This window comes from Diabrotica virgifera, chromosome 10, assembly GCF_917563875.1.
Source record: "Diabrotica virgifera virgifera chromosome 10, PGI_DIABVI_V3a".
In the NCBI taxonomy this organism is placed as follows: Eukaryota; Metazoa; Arthropoda; class Insecta; order Coleoptera; family Chrysomelidae; genus Diabrotica; species Diabrotica virgifera.
In genome coordinates this window covers 69839470-69866389 of record NC_065452.1, presented here as the reverse complement: position 1 = coordinate 69866389, position 26920 = coordinate 69839470, and the positions used below count along the sequence as shown (strand labels likewise).

The 26920-nt window shown below is 36.5% G+C and overlaps 1 protein-coding gene across 2 annotated transcripts in view; it reads right to left on the bottom strand.

Moving 5' to 3' along the window:
* Positions 1-3497: 3497 nt before the first annotated feature.
* The window catches only part of LOC114343473 (dual specificity mitogen-activated protein kinase kinase dSOR1), a 122875-nt gene continuing 99452 nt past the window's right edge, over positions 3498-26920 (bottom strand). For both annotated transcript variants that reach the window (XM_050663478.1, XM_028294309.2), the window contains exons 3-5: positions 23834-24027; positions 23446-23775; positions 3498-3798 (exon numbers count right to left, since the gene is read on the bottom strand). In XM_050663478.1, coding sequence (XP_050519435.1) covers positions 3706-3798; positions 23446-23775; positions 23834-24027 — 617 coding nt within the window. In that variant the 3' untranslated portion in view covers positions 3498-3705. The remainder of the gene's footprint in view (positions 3799-23445; positions 23776-23833; positions 24028-26920) is intronic.

Here is a 26920-nt window from a genome sequence, read left to right as displayed (position 1 = left end):
TACATACAGTGCCTACACTTTCTGCCAAATATGACATTTTTAAATAATTTATTCTTTATTTAACTTTCTAAGAACTATGTGTGTCCGGTACTAACTATTTGACATATCCTTATGATACTTGGCAGAAAGTGTAGGTACTGTACACCCTACTAAATTATCTTAAATAATCGTTTCTGGTTAATACCAGAGGCGTACGACAGGGGAAAGTGAATGGTTGACCCTTTCCAAATTCTACGCCACTGATGAAACTGCTATTTTAGCATAATTTTTAGATTCTCCAATACTTTCTATGCAAATAATATACTCTTCATTCGTAACGATAAAGTCATTAGTTTTCGAGATATTTGAAGTTAAAAATGAAAAGGCACACTTATATTTTGATTAATGTATTATGCTCATTCGTTTTTAGCTTAAAATATCTCGAAAACTAATGGCTTTATCGTTACGAATGTAGGGTATGTTATTTACATAGAATGTATTGAAGAATCAAAAAATTGCATGAAAATAGAAATTCCACCAGTGCCGTAGAATTTGGGAAGGGTCAACCATTCATGTTCCCCCGTCGTACGCCTCTGGTAGTAGCAAGAAACGTTTGTTTAACATAATTTAGTAGGGTGTACAGTACCAGCACCACTTACCAAATTTCGTGTTGTTGTCCCATGCCTGTCAGAAAATATTCAAAAATAAATAAAATAAAAGTTTAACTTTGACACCCTGTATTTCGGTTATTATCAACTTTTGTACTAAGATAAGTTAGCTTAAATCGACCTATTTTAACCTCAGGAATCTAAGGTTAAGCTATGGCCCATTCTTTACCAAACACCCTGTATAGGTACTATTAGTGACACTTTCCAATCTTCCGGGATTTTTCTTCATTTTTCCATATTTTATTCATTATTTTTAGTAAAATTTGTTATTCATTTTCCCATGATTCTTATAATCTCTGTTGTTATTCTATCTACTCTAGGAGCTTTTCCGTTTATTGAGTTTTGTGTCATCTTCCAATGTATTATTTTGTTTATTTATTTTATTTATTTATTTATCCACGGGAAAACCCCATTAACAGTAAAAATACAATAATACAATAAAAAATGAGGTACAATCATTCATTACAATATAAATAGTAAAAATAAGAAAAGCAAAGGCTTGAAAAATCACCAGGCAAGATATTCAAAACATAACAGTTAGAAAAATAAAATATAAAATGTACACATGTAACTGAAACAAATCAATAAAATTATACAAAGCACAAATACAATAATAAAATACAACAACATTGCAAGATGAGACCTAATTATCACATGGCAAGAGATCTCCTCAGTTGGCCCGGCTTATATTAAACAGATCCATATCAAAACCGTTAAGGAAGCACATATATCTATCTAAAGGCATGTTACTACCGTAGGATGTTCTGTGAAAGGCAGTGTTAAAGGTAATATTGTAGCGTAAACCTGGATATGGAACATTAAATCTTATACTATCCAACAAACTGGGACAATCAATAAGTCCATTAATGATTTTGAAAACAAAGACACCTCCCGAAATATCACGCCTAACACTAAGGGGAGCTAATGATAAACGTTGCTCAATCCCAGTGTAATCATGGTTCTCAATATAAGTCTGAGTTTTATAAGCACAGTATTTTAGGAACTTATGTTGGACTTTTTCAATAGTGTCAATATGAATTTGATGGTACGGAGACCAAACTACCGAATAATATTCTAATACAGATCTGACTAGACAACAATAGATCAACCTAACAGCATCAACAGAGAAATATTTAGAGTTTCTTTTAACAAATCCAAGTAATTTAGAAGCTTTTACGGATAATGAATTGATATGTTCGACAAATGAGAGCTTTTCATCCATGATAACACCTAGATCTCTAATAGACGAGACATATATGTCTCGTGATAGTGATGTGTCTCGAGAGTCTATGTGATAAGCAGTATCAATTATGTTTAACTTACGGAAAAAACTAATATAACAACACTTCTCAACACATAACTGAAGATTATTGCAAATGCACCAATCAAATAAGCGATCCATATCAGCCTGTAAAAGTTTCTGATCCTCAATATCATTCACAACTCGCCAAAATTTTACATCATCAGCCAACATTAAACATTTACTATATAAGAAGCAATTAACGATATCATTAACAAATAAGTCAAAAAACAGGGGAGACGTATGCCCACCCTGTGGAACACCAGAACTTACAGTAATAACATCAGAAAAAAGACCACCCACTTTAACTCGTTGGGTACGACCAGATAAAAAGTTTTTAACCCACTCAACAAAATGGACATGAAAACCTATGGATGCTAATTTATTAAGGAGAATTTGGTGATCAACTCGATCAAATGCCTTACTGAAATCCGTATAAATAGCATCAATCTGCTTACGATCTTCCATATGCTTTAAGATATCAGATTGGTAGCAAATTAGATTCGTTACTGTAGATTTTTGTCTGCAAAAACCGTGCTGAGATTCAGAAATCAGACCCCTGCACACCCGCGACAGCTGCTTAGCTACCAAACTATCAAAGAGTTTGGGAATTGCGGATTGAATGCATATACTACGATAATTTTCTATGTCATTCTTCTTACCTTTTTTAAATATGGGTACAACAAAACTCTCCTTCCAAGCACCTGGAAATGTAGAAGACTGTAAGGATTTATTAAATAATAACAGTAATGACCCAACAACAGTGCAGACACATTTTTTTAACAGGAAATTAGGAACACCATCTGGACCGCTGGAAGTTTTATTTGGAAGAGAACATATACCATCAAAAATATCAGTGACAGTAAAGTCAGTGATATTGAAGCAAGCACCGATGTTGCTATCTAAATGTGCACTGGGTAACTTGAGATAGTTATTACTGGGTAAGTAAACAGTCTGAAAGAAATCTTTGAATAAATTAGCAATACCTTGTCCATTAGAAGCTGACCGTTCATTATAAAACATCAAATCAGGAAGGTTGTGACTAGACAGTTTATCCCTAATATATTTCCAAAAAGAATAAGGGTTATTCTGCAATTCAGCATCTAAACCTCTAATATACAGGGAAAAGCATGCATCAGACAACCGTTTACATTCTGAACGGAGGCGAGAGAAATTGGAATAATTAACAACAGACCGATTCTTCATGTACAGAGAGTGGGCATACTTCTTTTCTCTAGTCAAACATCTAAGATCATGAGAAAACCACTTAGGAAAAGTAGAAGATCTATAGCGTTTCAAACGTTTGTTCTTCATTAATGTCGTCTTGGTTTATATCTGTTATTTCCTCAAAGTGTTGTTTCCATATTTTAACTATTTCTTTTGTTTCTGTTATTCATTTTTATATTTCATGTTTTTTTTTTGTGTTCTTATCGCCTTCTGGGTTCTGTAGTTCTAGTTACTTTTGCTACCTTCTTCCATTTTATTTATGATTTCTAATTGCTGATTCTTTATTTTGATGTCTGTCTATATGTTATAATAAAACAAACAAATATTTTTCAATATTCAATTTATATTTTATTTCATGTAAACTAAGTGAAATTTAAAAAATAAATATACAACTTTTAGATATTAGGTACGTTTATCACTGGAATATGTTCTGATATTACGTATTACCATCTATTTACTTCATATAACATTTAACTAAATCATTAATTAGAGTTTTTTTAATGTAAGAAAAATATTTAAACATAATTGTAGCTATTTATTTGGAGGGTGAATTTCCATTGTTTTGCAGACCCATCCTGCGATATCGACATCCTCCGATTCAGTTTTCCTGATCCAAGCGTGATTCTATAAACAAATAGATATAAAATTATTAGAAATACTCGCCATAATGTGTCTACGATGTGCTTATAATTTAAAATTATACTTTAATTACTGATTCGACATTTTTTCCATGTTGTGTTAACTTGAGAAAAAGTTATAATAAATAAACCTAAAATGATTTTTATGTTTTATTAATCGTTGTTTAGCTCAATGTATGTACATGGAGAGTGTTAGGCTCGATGTACATTTGCGTCTTTTTAAGCCGTAAGGAGCATTCCTGTTTCTGCTACGCCGTCACGTGTACGGAGCTTGAAAACAAGTCAGCAGTTTGGCAGTCTATGCTGAGCAATCAGTGAGTACACGTTGACCGCGCGATGGATTTCAACGTAGATACGGATCTGTTTATTTGTGGCATGTATTAACGCAGAGAAACCGCTCAAATGTGTATTGACGGGAAACTTGGCTTGAAAACAAGCAGCGTGCACGCAACTTGAAAACACGCAAGTGTGCATCGAGCCTTAGTAAATAAGTACGAAAAACTTCAGGGGACGATTCTGCATGAAAAAATAATGACGCTTTGCTATGTATGTCCACAAATGCTTGGGTTTTTCTTGTCAAAAAGTGACTATTTATTTATTACTCTGAAACCGCTTGAGATATGCAAATGAAATTTAGTGGGTTGTAAGAGGTAGTTGTAAGAGGAGTTGCACATATTTTTTGACATACTGTTAAGAATTTTATATTTATCATTGGCGCACATACACGTAATTGTTTCAATGTTTTTGCAACTCTTCACGCATATTTTTCATTTCTGTTATACATTATCAAGAACTATCTTAATTCGATAACATTAAACCAGAACAACAAGAGAAAAAGAGAAAAGCTACAACAAATGTTCAAATGATCTGCTTTAGACGTGACACAAGATTGAACTCTTCGCCTCATTGATTGTCGTATTGAAGCAAATATTGCTCGTGTATTTCTTAGTGGTCACCAATGTATTTTAGGTAAGTTTTACAGAAAAAAGTTTTGATCACTTTGTATAAACATTTTTTTAGCTGGTAATTTTCGGTTTTTGTATTACATTTTTGTTATCTTTCTTAATTTTCTTAAAAATAAATAGTTTATTTCATTTCTAAAGTAAAATAATTTAGTGCATTTTAAAGATTACATCCTAAGCTTTAAAAAAGCACTTATAAAACTGTAATAGATCTGTTCACACTTGAGTAATGCCGTCTTAAATTGGTGGTAATTCTATAAAACTACGAAGATTTCAAAAATTACGTTTTTTGAGACATTTTATCATCTGAATTAAATTTTTGAGATTTTTTTTTTGAACGAAACATCATTTAGCAAGATGCTTGAAAGGTAAGTTGTGCAAAATTGAGAGTTTTATAAGAAAAACTGTATTAGTTACACATTTTTAAATCATTTTTAAACAAAATTCATGTAAAGCTCAATTTCCGCCCACACCGTACTTATACCCATACATTTTATTTCTTTATATTATAACCATAAGATAGCTTAATTATTCTTCTTTCATGTTCACTTTGTAAAATTTCATTTGATCCATTAGTTAAAGAATTACATTAAAATAACTCAACCGTGCACTTCGCCGTACGTTAGTTTACAGTGCGCCAATGTTTGTGAGAAGGGTGACTTTAGCGTTCTTCTTCTTCTTCTTTTGCCCTTTAATTCGTCCAATTTTGAACATTCCCCAGTTCCACATAGGCTTCCCCCAGTTTCCTCCATTCGCTTCTGTTTAGTGCTTTCTGTTTCCAGTGCGTTCCTCCTATCTTTTTAATGTCGTCTCCCCATCTCACCTGGGGTCGTCCTCTTGCTCTCTTTCCTGTCCATGGTCTCCATTGTTGTATCGTGCTATTCCACCTATTGTCCGTTTGTCTAGCGTTATGACCTGCGAAGCTCCATTTTAGCCTGGCTATATGTTGGCCTGCGTCTTTGACTTTTGTTCTATTTCTGACCCAGTTGTTTTGCTTTTTGTCTGTCAATTTTACTCCTAACATTGCTCTCTCCATGGCTCTTTGTGTCTTCATTATTTTATCCATGTTTGCCTTTGTCAAGGTCCATGTTTGGCATGCGTATGTGAGAACTGGGAGTATGCACTGGTCAAACACTCTTGTTTTTAAGTATTGTTGTATTTTTTTATTTTTTATGACCCATTTTAATTTTCCAAATCCTGCCCAGGCCAATCTGACCATTCTTTTTACCTCCGCTGTTTGGTTTTCCTTATTTATTTTTATCATCTGTCCCAAATATATATAATCATTAACCGCTTCTATTGTGGTGTCGTTTAGTATTACGTTTCTATTGTCTTGTGTGTTTGTCATTGTTTTTGTTTTGGCAAAATTCATTTTTAGACCTATTTGTTCGGATTCATTTGCTAGTTCGGTTAGCATGGTTTGTAGTTCTTCAAAACTTGATGCTATGACTACTACATCGTCTGCATATCTTAGGTGGTTTAGTTTCTTTCCATTTATGTTTATTCCCATGTTTGTCCATTCCAATGTTTTGAAAACATCTTCCAGTGCTAATGTAAATAGTTTAGGAGAAATAACATCTCCCTGTCGTACTCCTCTGTTAATTGGTATGGGTTTTGTGGTTTCTTCCAACTGTACTGTCACTGTTGCTTTCTTATATATATATATATATATATATATATATATATATATATATATATATATATATATATATATATATTATGTATTAGCATTCTGTATCTGGAACCTATTCTACAGTTGTTTATAGCTTTTTCTATTGCCCACATTTCCACGCTGTCAAATGCTTTTTCGTAGTCAACGAACGCTAAGTGCAAATCTATATGGTATTCGTTGGCTTTTTCTATTAGTGTCCTAATTGTTAGAAGATGGTCAGTGGTGCTATATCCTTTTCGGAATCCTGCCTGCTCTACTGGTTGATACGAGTCCAATTTGTGTGTTAGCCTGTTGTTGATAATCCTCAATGAATAGTTTATACGTTTGCGACAGCAGTGAGATGGGTCTGTAATTTTTTATGTCCTTTCTGTCGCCTTTCTTAAATAGCAGGATTGTAAGACTTTCGTTCCATTCGTCGGGTATTTCTCCTTTATGTAGACACTGATTAAACAGATTTCTTAATGTTTGTAAGATTTCTTCTTTCCCTTCTTTCAACATTTCAGCAAGGATTCCATCTGGTCCTGGTGCTTTGTTGTTCTTTAATTGTGATAGTGCTGCTTCTATTTCATAATTTTCTATTTTTGGTAATGTTTCTGAGTTTACATTCGTGATTGTTTTCTTGATATATTCCTGAGTGTTGAAGTTTGCGTCTTTCTTTGAGGTGTATATTTATAAAACCTTTCTACTTCTTCTGATATCTTATCTTTTCTCCTCTCTTCCCGTCCTGTTTCATCCTTTATTGAAATGAGTAGTGGTTTCCCTAAATTTGGTCGTAAGCATTTTAGGCCTTTATTTCTCTCAATTACTTTCTCGATTTCATTTTCAGTGTGTTTTCTTAGATCCTCTCTGGTTTTTCTCCTAATAAGTTTGTTCAGTTCCACGTATTCTACTGTTTCTTTTGTTTTCGCTTATTAGTTTTCGTCTACTTTCCATTAATTTAACTGTCCCGCTACTTAATCTATTTTCTTTTGTTGTTAGTTTTTTGGCAGTTTTCATTCCCGCTTCCAAGAGTTTTTCTTTCATTTCTTCATTAATCTTATTAATTTCTGACTCTTCCTTTGCTACTTGTTGTTTATAGTTTTCCCTTAAAGTCTGTCTATATTCTTCTGCGTTTTGTCTTATTCTGCTATGGTCAATAGCCGTTGGTTTTCTTCTAGATTTCTGCGTCTCTAGTTTGCTTATTTCTATTTTGGCTCGTAGTATGCGGTGGTCGCTGCCAGTTGAGAATTTATTCAGTGCAGTTACGTCTTCGAAGATTTGTTTATTTTGGCAGAGGAAGTAGTCTATTTCATTTTTTGTCACCCCATTTGGGGAGACCCATGTCCATTTTCGGTTTGGCTTCTTATTAAAGTATGTATTTATTGCATGTAGGTTTTGTTGTTCCAAATATTCTAGTAGTCTTTCACCCCTAATATTCCTTGATCCAAGTCCGTAGTTTCCTATTTTGTTTTCTGAATCTTCCATTTTCTTTCCGATTTTTGCGTTAAAATCTGCCATAACGATTGTTGTTTTTATATTTTTGTCTTCCATTGCTGTGGTGATGTCATCATAAAAGTTATCAATTTCTTCCTCATCATGTGTTGTTGTTGGAGCATATACTTGTATTAGTTTCATTCTTGTCTTCCTGTTAATTTCTAGTATGATATATCCTACTCTATCTGATATGCTCTTATACTCGATTACGTTTTGTTTAATTTTCTCTTTGATCAAAAATCCTATTCCTCCATATGTTTCGTCCTCCTTTCCTTTGTAATAGAGGCGATTTCCTGATTCTAGTTCTATACACATTTCTCCTCTTCTTTTGACCTCTGACAATCCTACAATGTCCCATTTGATTTTAGTTAATTCCTCTTCGAGTTCGTACAGCTTTTCATCTTGAGCCATGGATCTGATATTATATGTCGCTATGTGTATTCTGTCTCCGTTCCATTCCTTCTTTTTCCGTTTTCTCTGATTCGTTCTTGTCGAGCTTTTGCCTCCCCCAGAATCCATGAGGCAGATCGGTTTCCCGATGTGGGACTCCGGATTTCTCCTACCCACCTGGGGTCCATTTTCGCTTTGTTGTAAGTTCGACATTGTTAGTTTGGGGAAAATAGCCATAAAACACCACGCTGGCCAGGCGGGTTGGTGAGTTGTAGGGATCACATTTCCTTGACTCCCTGTAACTGTTGTATGGTTATTCCGCTCATACTCGGTCGCCAGAGCCTCGTCTGTTATGTAGCACGAGGCACCAGGTAATTATAGACTACCAATCGTGCAGGTGAGGTTGACTTTTGGATCGATTGATGTATTGTTGTTAAGTCCGATCCCTTACCTCCCGACTTTAGCGTTATAAATAAAAAATTATAGAAGATACAGATTTAATTTTAAAAAATTCTTTATATAAGGTTTTTTTGTAAAGTTTTCTCAATTTTTTAAAATGGTCAAGTCAGTTTTTTTCTACAATTTATATTTTCGGAGTTATTTAAAAAAAACATCTAATTTTGTAGTTCATTTGTTTAATAAAAAAAGGAAGCACCTACTTCTCGAGTAGAACTTTTTGATATGTTGTTTATTAAACATTTCTTAATGAAATTACAAAAAGTTCTATCTTGTTTGATTTTTTCCGAAGTGAAAATCTATATGCACTCCGAAAATGATTGTTTTCAATACTTCCACAAAAGGACACTGCACACATCTTATGGAAAATATTAGGTCACTCAAATTAAATAAAATTTACATGAATATATCGGTTTCAAAATTACAATCATTTCATATCTAGCGCCAACTCTGAATTTTAATTAATAACGGCTTAAATTGTAATTAAAGTGTATATAAATCATATTTTTTAATTCCATGAAACTGTCATTCATAAATAGTGTCCCGAATAAAGTACATGGATATATTGGTTTCAAAATTACAATCATTTCATATCTAGCGCCAACTCTGAATTTTAATTAATAACGGCGTAAATTGTAATTAAAGTGTATATAAATCATATTTTTTAATTCCATAAAACTGTCATTCATACATAAATAGTGTCCCGAATAAAGTATGTGCCTCCTAGCGGCGAGATACGGGTAACAATACATTGGCTTATAGGGCAGTCTTTACAGTAGGGATCCTGGCCTATACAGAAAAATGCAGGCGGGTGTGGGGTAATACTGCACTTTGGCTGCATTGGTGGTGTATTGGCTAAACGTGCAGGGCAGATTCAGGCATCAAATATCCAAACGAAATCTTTTCAGGCCATAATAATGAAAAGACCTCCAATGATATAAAAAACTTATACTGAAATGATGGCATCTCCTGAGGTAAAATGTGTCGGAAGTAAAATGAGCCTCCGTTCGGATTTCCGGGTGAGGACTATCTCAGGGGGAACACCATTGCAGGTTAGAAAAATCAGGATAGGATCGTGGAATCTTGGTAGTCTTACAGGTAAGAGTCTGGAGTTAGTGGATGCGCTCAAACGAAGGAGAGTTCAAATTGCTTGTATTCAAGAAACTAGGTGGAAAGGACAAAGGGCAAAAGAACTAGGTGAAGGATACAAATTGTGGTATGCAGGGAGTAGTAACATTAGAAATGGAGTTGGTATAATTGCTGATAGTGAAATGAAAGATAACCTAGTGGAAGTTGTAAAAACGAGTGATAGAATGATTTCAGTGAAATTTGTAATTGATAAAGAGGTATTGAATGTTGTGTGTGTATGCTCCTCAAACAGGTCTGGGTGAGAATGAAAGAAGAGCTTTCTATGACCAATTAGGAGACGTCCTGAGTGATATTCCGTCAAAGGAGAAAGTTATAATAGGAGGTGATTTCAATGCACATGTGGGCCAAGCCAAGGCAGGATACGAAGCAATACATGGGGGATTAGGCTTTGGAACTACAAATGAAGCTGGAGATGATATGCTTGAATTAGCAACAGCACTAGATATGGCGATTATTAACACATTCTTTAAAAAGAGAGAAACTCATCTTATTACGTACAAAAGTGGACAACATCAATCCCAAATAGACTATTTCATGATAAGGAAAGAAGACATACGTGAATGCAAGGACTGCAAGGTAATAGTTAGTGAGACAGTAAGCCAACAACATAAGCTGCTTGTTCTGGACATCGAAGAAAAAAGTGAAACTAATCCAAAATATCGGAGAGGACCACAAAAAATCAAGTGGTGGATGCTAAAAGATGAGAAAGAAGGCCTATTCATGGAAAGAATAGTAGAGAAAATATGTTGGAGCATGAAAGGAAGCCCTACTACAATTTGGAGAAAAATGGCCAGTAGTATTAGAGAGATTGCTATTGAAATACTTTGGAAAACGTCAGGAAAAAAGTTTGAGGATAAAGAGACTTGGTGGTGGTCAAACGAAGTTCAAGGAAAAATAAAAGAGAAGGGAAAATTATATAAAAAGTGGCAAGAAACCAGATCCAACACAGATCTTCAAAACTACATGGTCGCGAAAAAGGAAGCGAAAGTAGCAGTAGTAAAAGCTAAAGCAGAAGCGTATTCAAACCTATAGGATCAACTTGATACCAGGGAAGGCGAAACAAAGATATATAAAATAGCCAAACAAAGAGCAAAGAGAGCAAAAGATTTTACTAGTTTACGAAAAAGATGTCAAAAAGAGATGGAGAAAGTACTTTGACAGCTTATTAAATGAAGAATTTGACAGACAGCCTGTGGAGTCAACGGAGACAGTAGCAGCAATTGTCACCAAAATAACAAACGAGGAAGTGGCTCAAGTGCTTCAAAAAATAAAGAAAGCAAAAGCGATAGGACCAGATAATATTCCTAGGGAAGTATGGAAAGCATTGGGAGAAACAGGAACAAGGTGGCTAGCAGGTTTATTTAATATAATTATGGAAGTTGGACAAATGCCAGACGAATGGAGAAGCAGTATACTAGTACCTGTCTACAAAAACAAGGGAGATATACAGCAGTGTACAAACTACAGGGCTATAAAACTGCTTAGCCACACCATGAAAATATGGGAGAGAGTAATTGATAGACGGATACGTGAAGAGACCGACATATCCGAGAATCAATTTGGCTTTATGCAGGGCAGATCAACAACAGACGCAATTTTCATTATAAGGCAGTTGATGGAAAAATACAGGAGTAAAGAAACAAACGCTCATACGGTATTCATTGATCTTGAGAAAGCATATGATAGAGTTCCTCGAGAGATTCTGTGGTGGGCACTCAATAAGAAACGGGTCCCTGGTGCATATGTAAAGATTGTGAGGGATATGTATGAGGGAGTAACGACTAGTGTTAGGACAGGTGTGGGAGAGACTGATAAATTTCATGTGAAAGTAGGATTGCACCAAGGCTCGGTGCTTAGTCCGTATTTATTCTCATTAGTTTTGGACCAGATAACAGCGAAACTACAGGGTAACATTCCATGGTGCTTAATGTATGCTGATGATGTCGTGTTAGTAGGAAATAGTGAAAGAGACTTAGAACAAAAACTGGAACAGTGGACACGAGCTCTGGAGGAAAAAGGTTTAAAACTTAGTAGGACAAAGACAGAATATTTGGAATGTTCATTTAAAGATGGAGTTACTATAAATAAAATGGTATCTTTGGATGGTGAACTGATTGTAAAAAGCAATAGTTTTAAGTACCTGGTATCGGTATTACAGAGTCATGGAGAAATAGATGGAGATGGAGATAAAACAGCCATAAGACCGGCTATGATGTACGGAACTGAATGTTGGGCAGTGAAAAAGAAAGAGGAACAACGAATGCATGTGGCGGAGATGAGAATGCTTAGATGGATGAGTGGAGTGACAAGAAAGGATAAAATTAAAAATGAGTATATTAGGGGAAGTCTAGGTGTGGCACCAATTTATGCCAAAATGAGAGAGCATAGGTTGAGATGGTTTGGTCATGTTCAACGTCGAGACGTTAATCATCCAATACGAAGAGTAGCTGAAGTGCAGATTCCTGGAAGGAGTAGGAGAGGAAGACCAAAGAAGACGTAGAGGGAGACGATTAGGCAGGACATGTTGGTAAAAGGGATTAATATTGATATGACCCAAGATAGAATTGTGTGGAGAAATGCAATTAGGGAAGCCGACCCCGCGTAGGGATAAGGCAAAGAGAATGATGATGATGTCATTCATAAATACTATTAGTTTAGTGGCTACTGAAAAGAGATTGCCCCAGACTGATCTAAGCCGATTCGAGCAAATATCTGCCTTAATACCCTATGAAAGATTTATAAACTGGCGATTCACAAAATCTTTTTCTCTCTTTGACTCACGTACATTCCCATTTGATTTTAGATTTATTTATATCAATTTACGCCGATATTATTCAAAATTCAGAGTTGGCGCAATGATATGAAACAATGTAATTTCGAGACCAATCGATTTATGTAAATTTTATTTCATTTGAGTTACATGTTCCATAAGATGTGTGCGGTGTCCTTTATTACAAATTAATGTCACTGCAGCTTTTTCGTCAGAGTGCCTTACTCAAGTGATGTGTTTTTGTCTACACTTTATAGTCTTTAACTGAATAAGTTGAGGAGGGGGGAGTTGTTTGTCTAGTTTTTGTTGATCATTTAGAATTTTATCTGTATTTTTTAATTTATTAATTTCCATTGATTCTAATAAGGATAGCTTTATATTATTACAAGATAGCCTTTATTATCCATTCAAAATAAAGGCCTTAAGCTATCCTTATTAGAATCTATGAAAATTAATAAATTAAAAAATACAGATATAATTCTTAATGACCAACTAGACAAACAGCCCCTCCTCGACTTATTCAGTTAAAGACTATAAAGTGTAGACGCATAGTAAAAACACATCATTTGAGAAAGGTACTCTGAAAATATAGACATATACAGCGTGATTCACTAAGAATGTCCAATCTCTGAGTTGTAGATTCTAGACCTCAAAATATTAAGATTTAAACCAGATCACTTAAATAAAATGTGGCTCCTTACTAAATTACAGGGTGTTCTATTTAAAAATTTAAATAAACTGGGTACTATTTGTGCCCAGTACTTTAAAACTATTTGATGTATGCTTATCATACTTGGAAAAAAGACTAGGTACTGTACATCCTACTAAATTATGATATATAAACATTTCTGGCTAATACCAGAGGCGTACGACAGGTAATAGTGATTGTTTGACCGTTCCCAAATTCTACGCCACTGGCGGAATTACTATTTTAATGCAATCTTTCGATTCTCAAATACTTTCTATGTAAATGATATACTCTTCATTATTAATGATAAAATCATTAGTTTTCGAGATACTTGAAGTTACAAATGAAACGGCACAGTTATTTTCATTAATGTATTGTGTCGCTTTATTTTTAACTTCAAATATCTCGAAAACCAATGATTTTATCGTTACGAATGAACATAATATGTTTATTCGTTCAAACTGATGTTTTAATCATTCATTAGATAGGTTATATTTTCTGTACTCTACTATACGTAAATAACACTGGTTAAAAATGGGTTGTCATGAGATAACACTAATAATAAAATACCTATACAAGAGAAGAAGGGGGAATGTCACGGTGTTACCGGTTAATTAGGGGTAAAGTCAGTTGTGAATCACGCAGAAGTAAGTGAAAACACATTGTTTTCGTGTGTTCCAACAGAGTAGATTTTCCAAACGTATGATTTTGAAAAAAAAACCATCAAAACATATCAATAATATTAGTCTTATAACTTTGAAAATGCTCTGCTGAAAAATTCAACAAAAGTGACATTCCTCATTTCTTCCCTGTAACCTTCATATACGGTGCGCTGGAATAAGTGTTACTCCCCCTTATTAACTTATTTGGTACTTATTAGCACATAAGCAAAACACTCGTACAGGTCGATTTTTAAAATAATCATAGTATATTATAGCATCACTTTAATTTTTTTAAATGGGAAAGTACATCATGTGACCTCATTTAAAAGCTTTTGATATACTGATTACAAACATGCATAATACTTTAATCCTTTTTGAGAGCGTAGGTGCAATATTTCGGTCGAATTCTTTTTAAACGCATTTATTTTTTTCGAATTCTGAGAAAACTAAAAAATATTTTTGAAAAATTTAAACGCAGAATGAAAGATTACAATATTACCGAGGGCTGACAGTCCCTCGGAATAAACAAAAAGTTTCTTTTGAATGATATATTTGAAATTAAAAATCAGACTAAATTTTCTCATTTTTTCACCCCTGCGAATTATTAAAATAAACATTATAGGAGTTCTCAGGGACTTTCGACCATCGAGAATACTGCAAAATATTTATTAGTTTACTCAGGATTCGAAAAAAATGAATGCATTTAAAAATAATTCGACCCAAATTTTGCGCCTACTCTGTCAAAAAATAATAAAGTATTACACATTTTTGTAATCAGTATTTCATAAGCTTTTAAATGAGATGTCACATGATGTACTTTCCCATTTATAAAAATCAAAGTTGTCTGTCACCTGAAGAGGGATTGCATAAAGTTCGAAAAATTGATGCTATAATATACTTTGATTATTTTAAAAATCGACCTGTCCGAGCGTTTTGCTTATGTGCTAAAAATAAATAAGTTAATAAGGGGGGTAACACTTATTCCAGCGCACTGTATAATTTGCATAGAAAGTATTGCAGAATCTAAAAATTACACTAAAATAGCAATTTCGTCAGTGACGTAGAATTTGGGAAGGGTGAACCATTCACTTTCCCCTGTTGTACGCCTCTTGTAGTGGCCATAAACGTTTATTTAACATAATTTAGTAGGGTGTACAGTACCCTAAGATACGTCAAATAGTTTTAAAGTACTGGGTACAAATAGTTTTTCAATTTTTAAATAAAACACCCTGTAACTCAGTAAGCAGCCACATTTTATTTGAGGGATTTGGGTTCAATCTCAATATTTTGAGGTCTAGAATCTACAACTCAGACATTGGACATTCTTAATTAATAACCCTGTATATCACAATAATAACGAAATACAGAACTCTAATCAAGCCGGTCTTCACTTACGCGTCAGAAATGTAGACGATGACAAAAAGTGACGAATCATGTTTAGGTTGTTTTGAACGTAAAATCCTCGGACATATGTATAAAGGCGTGTACGAAAACGGATTATGGCGTAGACGGTATAATTTCGAGCTTTACCGCCTTTGCGATGAGCCTAGTATTAATAGGTCCATCAAAATAAACAGGCTATTTAATAATAATAATAATAATAATAACACAACAATAATAAAACAACGAGTTGCGCGATAGTCTAGCAAACGAAATGGCTCGTGCCGTACAAGAGTTTAATGGAACAAATCCACTTAGCAGACCACCGCTACCACGAATAAACTCTTGTAAGAAACTAGGTGAGCTGTTACAAATTGTGAACACTGAAGTCCTACCCAATTATGTCGTAGAAGCCCACACATTGGAATATCTGCATATGCTAATCTACTGTGCAGCAACAGCAATTGCTAATGTAATGGGCGTTAAGATCAGAACACGACGGAGTACTAATAACGGAAGGACTGGTAACAGAATTGCACCCTGGGAAAAAAGACTTCTCGGAAAAATTGAATTACTGCGTAGGGATATTGGTCAAGTCACAGAATATGTAAGAGGTGTAACAAGTAGAAAAGTCATTAAGAGAGCTGAAGAAATAATGCGGAGCACTGCAAGACACTCGAGATACGATCCAGAAAATAACACAGCCCAACAGTGTCTGGATACATTAAAACAAAAACTCTCCGTCTATTCAGGACGATTAAGAAGGTATAAAGTTAGTAACAACCGAAAATGTGACAATGCACTTTTTGAGAACTCTGAGAAGGCGTTCTACCGAAAACTGAATTCCACCGTAGAAACTGTAGACAAGTCTTACCCAAGCCAGGAAGAGATTCATGAGTTTTGGGGAAATCAACTTTCCACACCAGCTGCTCTTAACAACAATGCTGGCTGGATAGAAGATACGACGCACAACTGTCACCACTACGTCACAGCTAACTACGAACCATTCACTACTGAAGAGGTCTCAAATATCATCAAAGAGCTTCATAACTGGAAATCTCCTGGACCAGACGGAGTCCAGAACTTCTGGCTTAAGAAGTTTTGGAGCATTCATGATTGCTTATCAACATTAATTAATCATGTTATTTCTAACCCGCAGGAAATACCATCATTTCTAACTCAGGGAACCACTTATTTAATACCGAAGGATCAAAATAACACCCAAGATCCAGCCAAGTACCGCCCAATTACTTGTCTTCCAACTTTGTATAAATTGGTCACATCCTGTATAACCCGGCGTATCTACCAACACTGTGCTCTAAACAATATCATAGAGCCTCAACAGAAAGGATGCGCTAAGGGTTCTATGGGTTGTAAAGAACAACTTATCATCGACTCAGTCATTTCTAACCAGGCATTCACCAAAAAAAGGAACCTCTTTACTGCCTTTATTGACTACAAAAAGGCCTTTGATTCAGTGCCGCATGAATGGCTTATAGATATATTAAGAATATACAAAGTCGATGATAACATAGTGACTTCTTTAAGGCATATAATGACAAGTTGGAAGACTAAAATTCACCTCCACATACCTGGTGAAAACAATATCGAAACGGAAAATATCGCAATCAACCGGGGCCTGTTTCAGGGAGACTCGCCGAGTCCATTGTGGTTCTGTTTGGCTATGAACCCTCTATCACAGCTATTAAACTCCACTGACTCAGGTTTTAGCATTAAAAACAACAATACTGTACTAGCGAAGCTTAATCATCTGTTGTATATGGATAATTTGAAATTAATGGCTTCTACTCGAGACAATCTAGAGCAGATGCTAAAAACAGTAGAAACATTCTCTAATGATATTAATATGCAGTTCGGCCTAGACAAGTGCCGTGTTTTGAATATAGTCAGAGGAAAGGTACAGCCCGGTGGATTCGATATGCAAAATGGCCAGAACATCGAAGCCATGGGTGAAAACGATATATACAAATATCTTGGAGTAAAGCAGGCGCGGAAAATTGACCATAAGCAAATGAAAACTGAAATAACTACTGAGTTTATACAAAGGATAAAACAGCTGCTTCGTTCACAGCTTAACAGTAAAAATTTGTTTAAGGCACTAAACACCTACGCTTGTTCCGCACTTAGCTATTCATTTGGTATTGTTAAGTGGACAAAAACAGATATAGAAAATCTTCAGCGAAAAGTACGAACACACCTCACAAAGGCACAAAAACACCATCCTAAAAGTGCAGTAGAAAGAACAACATTACCACGGAATCTGGGAGGAAGAGGACTTATGGATATAGGTGAGCAATTAGATAAACAAATTGCCAATTTAAGAACTTATTTTCAGATGCAAGCTGAGACATCTACTCTACATCAAGCTATTTGCGCAGTAGATGACACAACACCGATCAAACTGAGGGAACCAGAAATGCGCATAAACCACCTCACTAAAGACGAAAAACTGCGCACCTGGATGGGTAAACCTCTGCACGGGCGACATCCCAATGAGGTCAGCCAAGACTATGTCGACAATACAGCGTCGAACTATTGGTTGACATCAGGAAAGATGTTCCCTGAAACGGAGGGTTCATTACTGGCTATTCAGGATCAGGTTATACCAACCAGAAATTACCTGAAATATATCATCAAAGACCCTCAGGTTCAAAACGACAGATGCCGATATGGATGTCAAGCCCAAGAAACCATCCAACATCTTACAGGGGGCTGCCAGGCATTTGCTGCAACTGAATACAAGGAACGGCATGACGCAGTGGGAAAAATCCTTCATCAAGAGATAGCTATCAAGCTGGGACTTCTCCAAACGGATCATCTCCCGTATTATCAATACGTCCCTGAGAGTATGCTTGAGGATGGCAACTACAAGCTATACTGGGACCGCACTGTTCTCACAGACCAAACAGTGGCACATAATAGACCAGATCTCGTACTAGTTAATAAATTAACAAGACAGACAACACTAATTGATGTGGCGATACCTAACAACAATAATCTACGTAGTAAATTTACTGAAAAGATCGCCAAGTACAGAGATCTGGAAATTCAAATACGAAGGCAATGGAGAATGCAAAGTACCCAGACGATACCAATTATTATCTCTACTACTGGAGTCATTCCGAAGACCCTCTTCGAAAGCATAAAAAAGCTGGGTCTAAATGAGCACCTTTATAAGACCATGCAGAAAGCTGTACTACTTGCGACGACCAGATGCGTACGAAAATTTCTGGGAGAAACTCCAGCATACCAAGTCACCTAGGGCTCGAAAACACGGAAAGAGTCCCACCAGAGCTCAATCCTTTTGATACCGTAGGTATCTGGGATGAGTCAATTTTCCCCTTAGAGGGAGTGTGAGCCGTATGGCTAAATCTGGAATAATAATAACAACAAGAACAACAACCACAAGCGAGCCAAACAACAGCAAGAGCTCCACTCGCTGAAGGTGCTGCGCCGGAACATCAGCCGGCGCTCACTCAAGCGGGACGACCGAGGCAGCGCATGAAATGGACTGTGTCCATTAACGATAGCATTTTGCGCTTCTATTATAAGGTGACAAACCTCGGTCAAGAAACGATCGGCTACAGACAACAGCTGTATGCCGAATTTTGCAGGGAGTACCCAGATATTCAAGTATCGGAGCAAAGAGTATCAGATCAATACCGGGTAATCGTAAGAAACAACCTTATCCCAGAGACTAGACGCAATACGATCAAAAGCGAAGTCGAACGGGAGATTAATAACCAAGAGCTAGTTTTAGATCAAGTCCCTAATGAAATCCTTGATGAGCAGATTCCTGAGATTCCCATACCAGAAACTCAACCTGACAATACACAGCAGGAAAACAACGAGTTGCGCGATAGTCTAGAGAACGAAATGGCTCGTGCCGTACAAGAGTTTAATGGAACAAATCCACTTAGCAGACCACCGCTACCACGAATAAACTCTTGTAAGAAACTAGGTGCCCTGTTACAAATTGTGAATACTGAAGTCCTACCCAATTATGTCGTAGAAGCCCACACATTGGAATATCTGCATATGCTAATCTACTGTGCAGCTACAGCAATTGCCAATGTAATGGGTGTTAAGATCAGAACACGACGGGGTACTAATAACGGAAGGACTGGTAACAGAATTGCACCCTGGGAAAAAAGACTTCTTGGAAAAATTGAATTACTGCGTAGGGATATTGGTCAAGTCACAGAATATATAAGAGGTGTTACAAGTAGAAAAGTCATTAAAAGTGCTAAAGAAATAATGCGGAGCACTGCAAGACACTCGAGATACGATCCAGAAAATAACACAGCCCAACAGTGTCTGGATACATTAAAACAAAAACTCTCCGTCTATTCAGGACGATTAAGAAGGTATAAAGTTAGTAACAGCCGAAAATGTGACAATGCACTTTTTGAGAACTCTGAGAAGGCGTTCTACTGAAAACTCAATTCCACCGTAGAAAGTGTCGACAAGTCTTACCCAAGCCAAGAAGAAATTCATGAGTTTTGGGGAAATCAACTTTCCACACCAGCTGCTTTTAACAACAATGCTGGCTGGATGGAAGATACGACGCACAACTGTAACCACTACGTCACTGCTAACTACGAACCATTCACGACTGAAGAAGTCTCAAATGTCATCAAAGAGCTTCATAACTGGAAATCTCCTGGACCAGACGGAGTTCAGAACTTCTGGCTTAAAAAGTTTTGGAGTATTCATGAGTGCTTATCAACATTAATTAATCATGTTATTTCTAATCCGCAGGAATTACCATCATTTCTAACTCAGGGAACTACTTATTTAATACCCAAGGATCAAAATAACACCCAAGATCCATCCAAGTACCGCCCAATTACTTGTCTTCCAACTTTGTATAAATTGGTCACATCCTGTGTAACCCGGCGTATCTACCAACACTGTGCTCTAAACAATATCATAGAGCCTCAACAGAAAGGATGCGCTAAGGGCTCCATGGGTTGCAAAGAACAGCTTATCATCGACTCAGTCATTTCTAACCAGGCATTCACTAAAAAAAGGAACCTTTTTACTGCTTTTATTGACTATAAAAAGGCCTTTGATTCAGTACCGCATGAATGGCTAATAGATATATTGAAAATATACAAAGTGGATGATAACATAGTGACCTTTTTAAGGCATATAATGAGAGATTGGAAGACTAAAATTCACCTCCAAATACCTGGTGAAAACAATATCGAAACCGAAAATATCGCAATCAACCGGGGCCTATTTCAAGGAGACTCGTTGAGTCCATTGTGGTTCTGTTTAGCTTTGAACCCCCTTTCCCAACTATTAAACTCCACTGACTCAGGTTTTAGCATTAAAAGCAATAATACTGTGGTAGCGAAGCTCAATCATCTGTTGTATATGGATGATTTGAAATTAATGGCTTCCACTCGAGAACACCTAGAAGAGATGCTAAAAACTGTAGAAACATTTTCTAATGATATTAGTATGCAGTTCGGTCTAGACAAGTGCCGTGTTTTGAATATAGTCAGAGGAAAGGTACAGCCCGGTAGAATCGATATGCAAAATGGCCAGAACATCGAGGCCGTGGGCGACAACGATATGTACAAATATCTTGGAGTAAAGCAGGCGCGGAAAATTGACCATAAGCAAATGAAAACTGAGATAACTACTGAGTTTATAAGAAGGGTAAAACAGCTGCTTCGTTCACACCTTAACAGTAAAAATTTGTTTAAGGCACTAAACACCTACGCTTGTTCCGCGCTTAGCTATTCATTTGGTATTGTTAAGTGGACAAAAACGGATATAGAAAATCTTCAGCGAAAAGTACGAACACACCTCACAAAGGCACAAAAACACCACCCAAAAAGTGCAGTAGAACAAACGACATTACCCCGGTATTTAGGAGGAAGAGGACTTATGGATATAGGTGAGCAATTAGACAAACAAATTGCTAATCTAAGATCTTATTTTCAGATGCAGGCTAAAACATCTACTCTACATCGCGCTATCTGCGCAGTAGATGACACAACACCGATAAAACTGAGGGAAGCAGAACTGCGCATAAACCACCTTACTAAGGACGAAAAAGTGCGCGCCTGGATGGGTAAACCTCTGCACGGGCGACATCCCAATGAAGTTAGCCAAGATTATGTCGACAATATAGCGTCGAACTGCTGGTTGACATCAGGAAAGATGTTCCCTGAAACGGAGGGTTCATTACTGGCCATTCAGGATCAGGTTATACCAACCAGAAATTACCTGAAATATATAATCAAAGACCCTCATGTTCAAAACGACAGATGCCGATATGGATGTCAAGCCCAAGAAACCATCCAACATCTTACAGGGGGCTGCCAGGCATTTGCTGCAACTGAGTACAAGGAACGACATGACGCAGTAGGAAAAATCCTTCATCAGGAGATAGCTATCAAGCTGGGACTTCTCCAAACCGACCATCTCCCATATCATCAATACGTCCCTGAGAGTATGCTTGAGGATGGCAACGACAAGCTATACTGGGACCGCACTGTGCTCACAGACCAAACAGTGGCGCATAATAGACCAGATCTCGTATTAGTCAATAAATTAACGAGACAAACAACCCTCATTGATGTGGCGATTCCTAACAACAATAATCTACGTACTAAATTTACTGAAAAGATCGCCAAGTACAGAGATCTGGAAATTCAAATACGGAGACAATGGAGAATGCAAAGTACCCAGACGATACGGATTATTATGTCTACTACTGGAGTCATTCCGAAGACCCTCCTCGAAAGCATAAAAAAGCTGGGTCTTAATGAACATCTTTATAAGACCATGCAGAAAGCAGTACTACTCGCAACGGCCAGATGTGTACGAAAATTTTTGGGAGATACACCTGCATACCAAGTCACCTAGGGCTCGATAACACGGAAAGAGTCCCACCAGAGCTCAATCCTTTTGATACCGTAGGTATCTAGGATGAGTCAATTTTCCCCTTAGAGGGAGTGTGCGCCGTATGGCTAAATCTGGATAATAATACTGCTGTAATAAACAGGCGATTGACCAGCAGTTGACGCCGCGGTTAGCCGACGTTTGTATCTTAAACATGAGAGCGGTTGACTGGCGGTTCCATTCCTCCCCTAGTTAACTTACAACCGCTGCGGTTTGACGACGGAGCGGTTGCATGTGTACGGTTCCATTTGTTCCTTGGCAACTTCAACCGTGGCGGTTAAGTTTTTCAGGTAACCCGCGACGTCGACTTTGGCAAACCGCCCTCATGTGGACAAGCTGTTAGACATAATGAACGAGATGGAGCAGTCGAAATACATTTATAACCAAAGACCAGATGGGGTGAGTAGAGGCAGACCCAGACCGACGATTTAAGGACCAGATGAAACACAACTTAAAGAGTGCTAAAAAACCAAGGCGAAGGATAAGAAGGAATGGATACTTATTCTACACCAAGACCCAGCATAGGTTGTAGATCCAATGATAATGATGATGGTATTTTATTGCAATTTGGATTAAGAGAGAAAACTTATCTGTTTTTCTCTTTGTATCTACTATCGTAAATTGATTTATCTGAAAATAAATAATCGTTATTTATTTTAAGATATAATCGTTATTTTAAGAAATATTAAAGCCGAGGACGGAGCATTTGCTCCGTCCTCAAGGTGTTGAGGACCTCAACACCTTCTCAAGGTGTTGATTAGAATGTACAAGTATCCAATTTGACAGTGTCGTCCTGTTTTTATGAAAATGTGTAAACAGCTGGAGACAAATAGTTCCTCCCCCTCAACTTAAACAGTTAAAGACTATAAAGTGTAGAAGCATAGTAAAAACACATCACTTGAGAATAACAATCTGCCGAAACAGCTGTAACGACATTAATTTGTAATAAATTTTGTAGAAGTATTGAAAACAAAAGTTTTCAGTGTTTTATTGTTAGATAAAATGAACTTCCATCAAGTAACAGTCGAATTCATCACTAATTTAACTTAAGCTATTTCATGCTGCTAACATTCAAATATTATGACTTACCATTAGAGTTTTGAGGTCTGCTCTTTCATCCGGATTCTTCCTTAAACATCTGTCTACAAAATCCTTAAAATCGTCTGTAAAGATCCCAGATGGCAGTTTAGGTGGAGGTTCATTTACAATGTAATCTAAGAGTTCAAATATAGCCATAGGTCTGGGTCCTTTAGTATGATCTGGCGAATCACTATCATTATGAGGCCCGAATATGGATGCAAGTGTTTTTGCATCTGGAGGAGGAATTGGATACATTCCAATAGCCATTTCAACTAGTGAGAGTCCCAAAGACCAAATGTCACTTTGTACTGAATAGTGGGTTCCTTGTAACCGTTCTGGCTGAAGAAATACCAAATTTAGTAAACAACTTTGTCGTACTTAACTACATAAAACTTACAGACATGTAACTCCTGGTTCCAACAAAAGAATTGGCCATTGAATCAATCAGTTGACCGGATACTCCAAAATCACATATTTTGATTTCTCCTGAACTATTTATGAGTATATTACTTGGTTTCACGTCTCTGTGCATTATTGCATGTTTGTCTCTTAAGTAACTAAGCCCTTTTAGAACCGCAAATGTTATTTTACCTAAAACAAATAAAGTAGTGGAGTTTAATCTCAAACATTTAATTTTCATATTCGCTATTTAACAATCTTTTATCACCCTGTATATGACACTAACGCAATTGTACATATATTGTATGACCACATATTGCAAACATGTACGGGCTATTTAATTAGTTTAATTATTGCAAATCATAAACAATATTTTTGAATAGGACATACTAATTGCCCTGACTAAATAAAAACCTTTGTTTGTTAGTCGCGTGGGCTATGACCTAATTCAGATTGCCGCTAAGATTAAAATACCCATTCATTAAAATAATTCTTTCGAGTCAATTCGAAGAGACAACATAGTCTCATAGGATTATCAGTTCAACCATCAAACGAATCGGTCAGTAAAGCAGCGTCATTAGGTCTCCCGGGATGTTAGTGTAGTTTACAGAAATAAAGTATCATCTTTAATTTGGTGTTTCTCTAAGGGCGATAGATCCTACAGCTGAGCTGAAGTTTTTTATGCATGGTCCTATTCGAGAAAAAGAAAACATCAAGGTGGCAACATCTCTAACAAGAAGAGACAAACCACAGATCGACCTAAAACTACAGTCCACACCTAACAACACCATTAACAGCTAGACGACACTGGGCCCGGGAGACCCAACCTATAGATCCAGAGAGCCACTACAGAGCCAGAGATCGACCCACAGATCCAGAGAGCCACTACAGAGCCAGAGATCGAACTACAGATCCAGAGAGCCACTACAGAGCCCGAGATCAACACACAGAGCCAGAGATCAACCCGCGGATCCAGAGAGCCACTACAGAGCCACCACAGATCCAGAGAGCCACTACAGAGCCAGAGAGCCACTACAGAGCCAGAGATCAACCTACACAACCATGGAATTTCGAACAGGGTCGGCGTAAGGCAAGTTTAAATACTAAAATCTACTCTGAGACACCCTGTATAAGGTGTTTAAAGAAATATGGGCTAAAGAACAGATTCCCATATATTGGAAGGAAGGGATAATTCTGAAATTGTCTAAAAAGGGGACCTCAAAAAATGCAATAATTGGAGGCCAATAACACTATTACCCACAAACCCACAGTGTCAAAAGTTGTTGGAAAGATGGATAGCTAACAGATACAGAGTTTCATGCAGTACAGTGCAACGTGTGTTTGCTCGTTTTATAGAGACAGGAGCTTACATCTTGAACAGATCCCCAGGGAAGGACTACTCATAGAGACGATCGTTTTATGGTATCTTCTAGTACTAATACATCGTCATTACACTTCTATAGAGGTTACTTCATCATGTCAGAAACGTAAATATTAGCGAACCAAGCGTTAGAAGACCATTAAATGAGGCTAATCTGAATGCTTGAGGACCCGAACTTTCCAGGGAACATCGTGTATTCAGATTACATTTCGCTAGGTATCACCACAATTGGAATGTAGATGTCTGGAGAAATGTGATGTTTACCGATGTGTTCAGATTTTGTCTACGTTCCCTAGACGGTCGCGGTAGAATCTGAAGAAAAGATGGTGAACGATATGCCGAGTGCACTTTTAACCCTAGAGTAAGTTTTCAAGGGGGTTCAGTTATGGTGTGGGCTGGTATACCTTCGGAGGTGCATACAGAATTTATGTTGTCCCTAAAGGATCTCTGACCACTGAGGTATATAAATGAGATACTGCAACATTATGTTTCTCATATGCACTATTTCGTCGGCTTACTGCCAAAACCAACCAACTCCATTTTAAAAGTTTTGGGAAATCTACCTTTTAAACTTTAATTTGAAATTGAAAATCGACTGAATTTAAAAAAATTATTTAATAACTGAAAAATATTTTTTCCACCTACCTCTACCGAAAGTATACTTTTCCGGACCTGATTGTAGGGAGCAAAGTTGTACTTTTCCTCCCTAGGGAGGAAAAGTAAAAGTGACGTCATGGTATTTCATTCATGAAATATAACTTATTGACGCCCTGAACGATATCTACTTTCTATTACGTAAGTATTTATACATTTTAACGTTTATTTATAAAACACCCTGTATTTTGCAGAATGGTAAAAAACAGTAAATTTTTATTTTGATTTAACAACGGGCGCGTTCACCAGATGCAGACGTTGGCAATCAGTTTGCGCTTTATACTTCTGAACGACTTCCTAACGTCAAACATGTTTGTAAAGCGGTCGCCATTTTTGCAAGCATGAAATATTTATGTTGAACTTTGCAAACGTGTTGACAATTGAAAAATTATATATATATATATATATATATATATATATATATATATATATATATATATATATATATAATAACGGCTACTGAAGACATTCAGCTTCGTTATTATCTATTAAATCCATTTTCTTCCTTCTCTTAATAAAAAGAATAATTTCAAAAATTTATTTATTGATAAAATTATTTTTGGTTACGTTCAAACCAAACAAGCAAAATGTCAAACTTTAATCTAAACAATAAACCGTTCAGCTCACTGCCAACAAGTTTAAGAATCAAAACGCAAACTGTTATGAACGTGATTGCATCGTTTGCATCTGGTGAACGCAGTCAATGTTTACATTAATAATTTGACAGTTGACAGTTATATTGTACCTACTTGTTAGTTTTAGTTCTAATAAATTTTGTTGGTTAATTACATCACAGAATAAATAACCACACAGAAGCGAATCTGTCTGTCGTTTCCATTGATTTTGTTGGGACCGAAATATTTGACCTTGTGCACCAGTTACAGAATAGAACTTGATGTTCTAAGGAATAGACCATTCCAAATTCTTCTTCTTTAAGTTCCATCTTCTATCGAAGGTTGGAAATCATCATAGCAATGCGGACCCTGTTGACTGTCGCTCTAAATAGCTCTGCACTACTGCATTCGAACCATTCCCGTAAGTTTTTAAGCC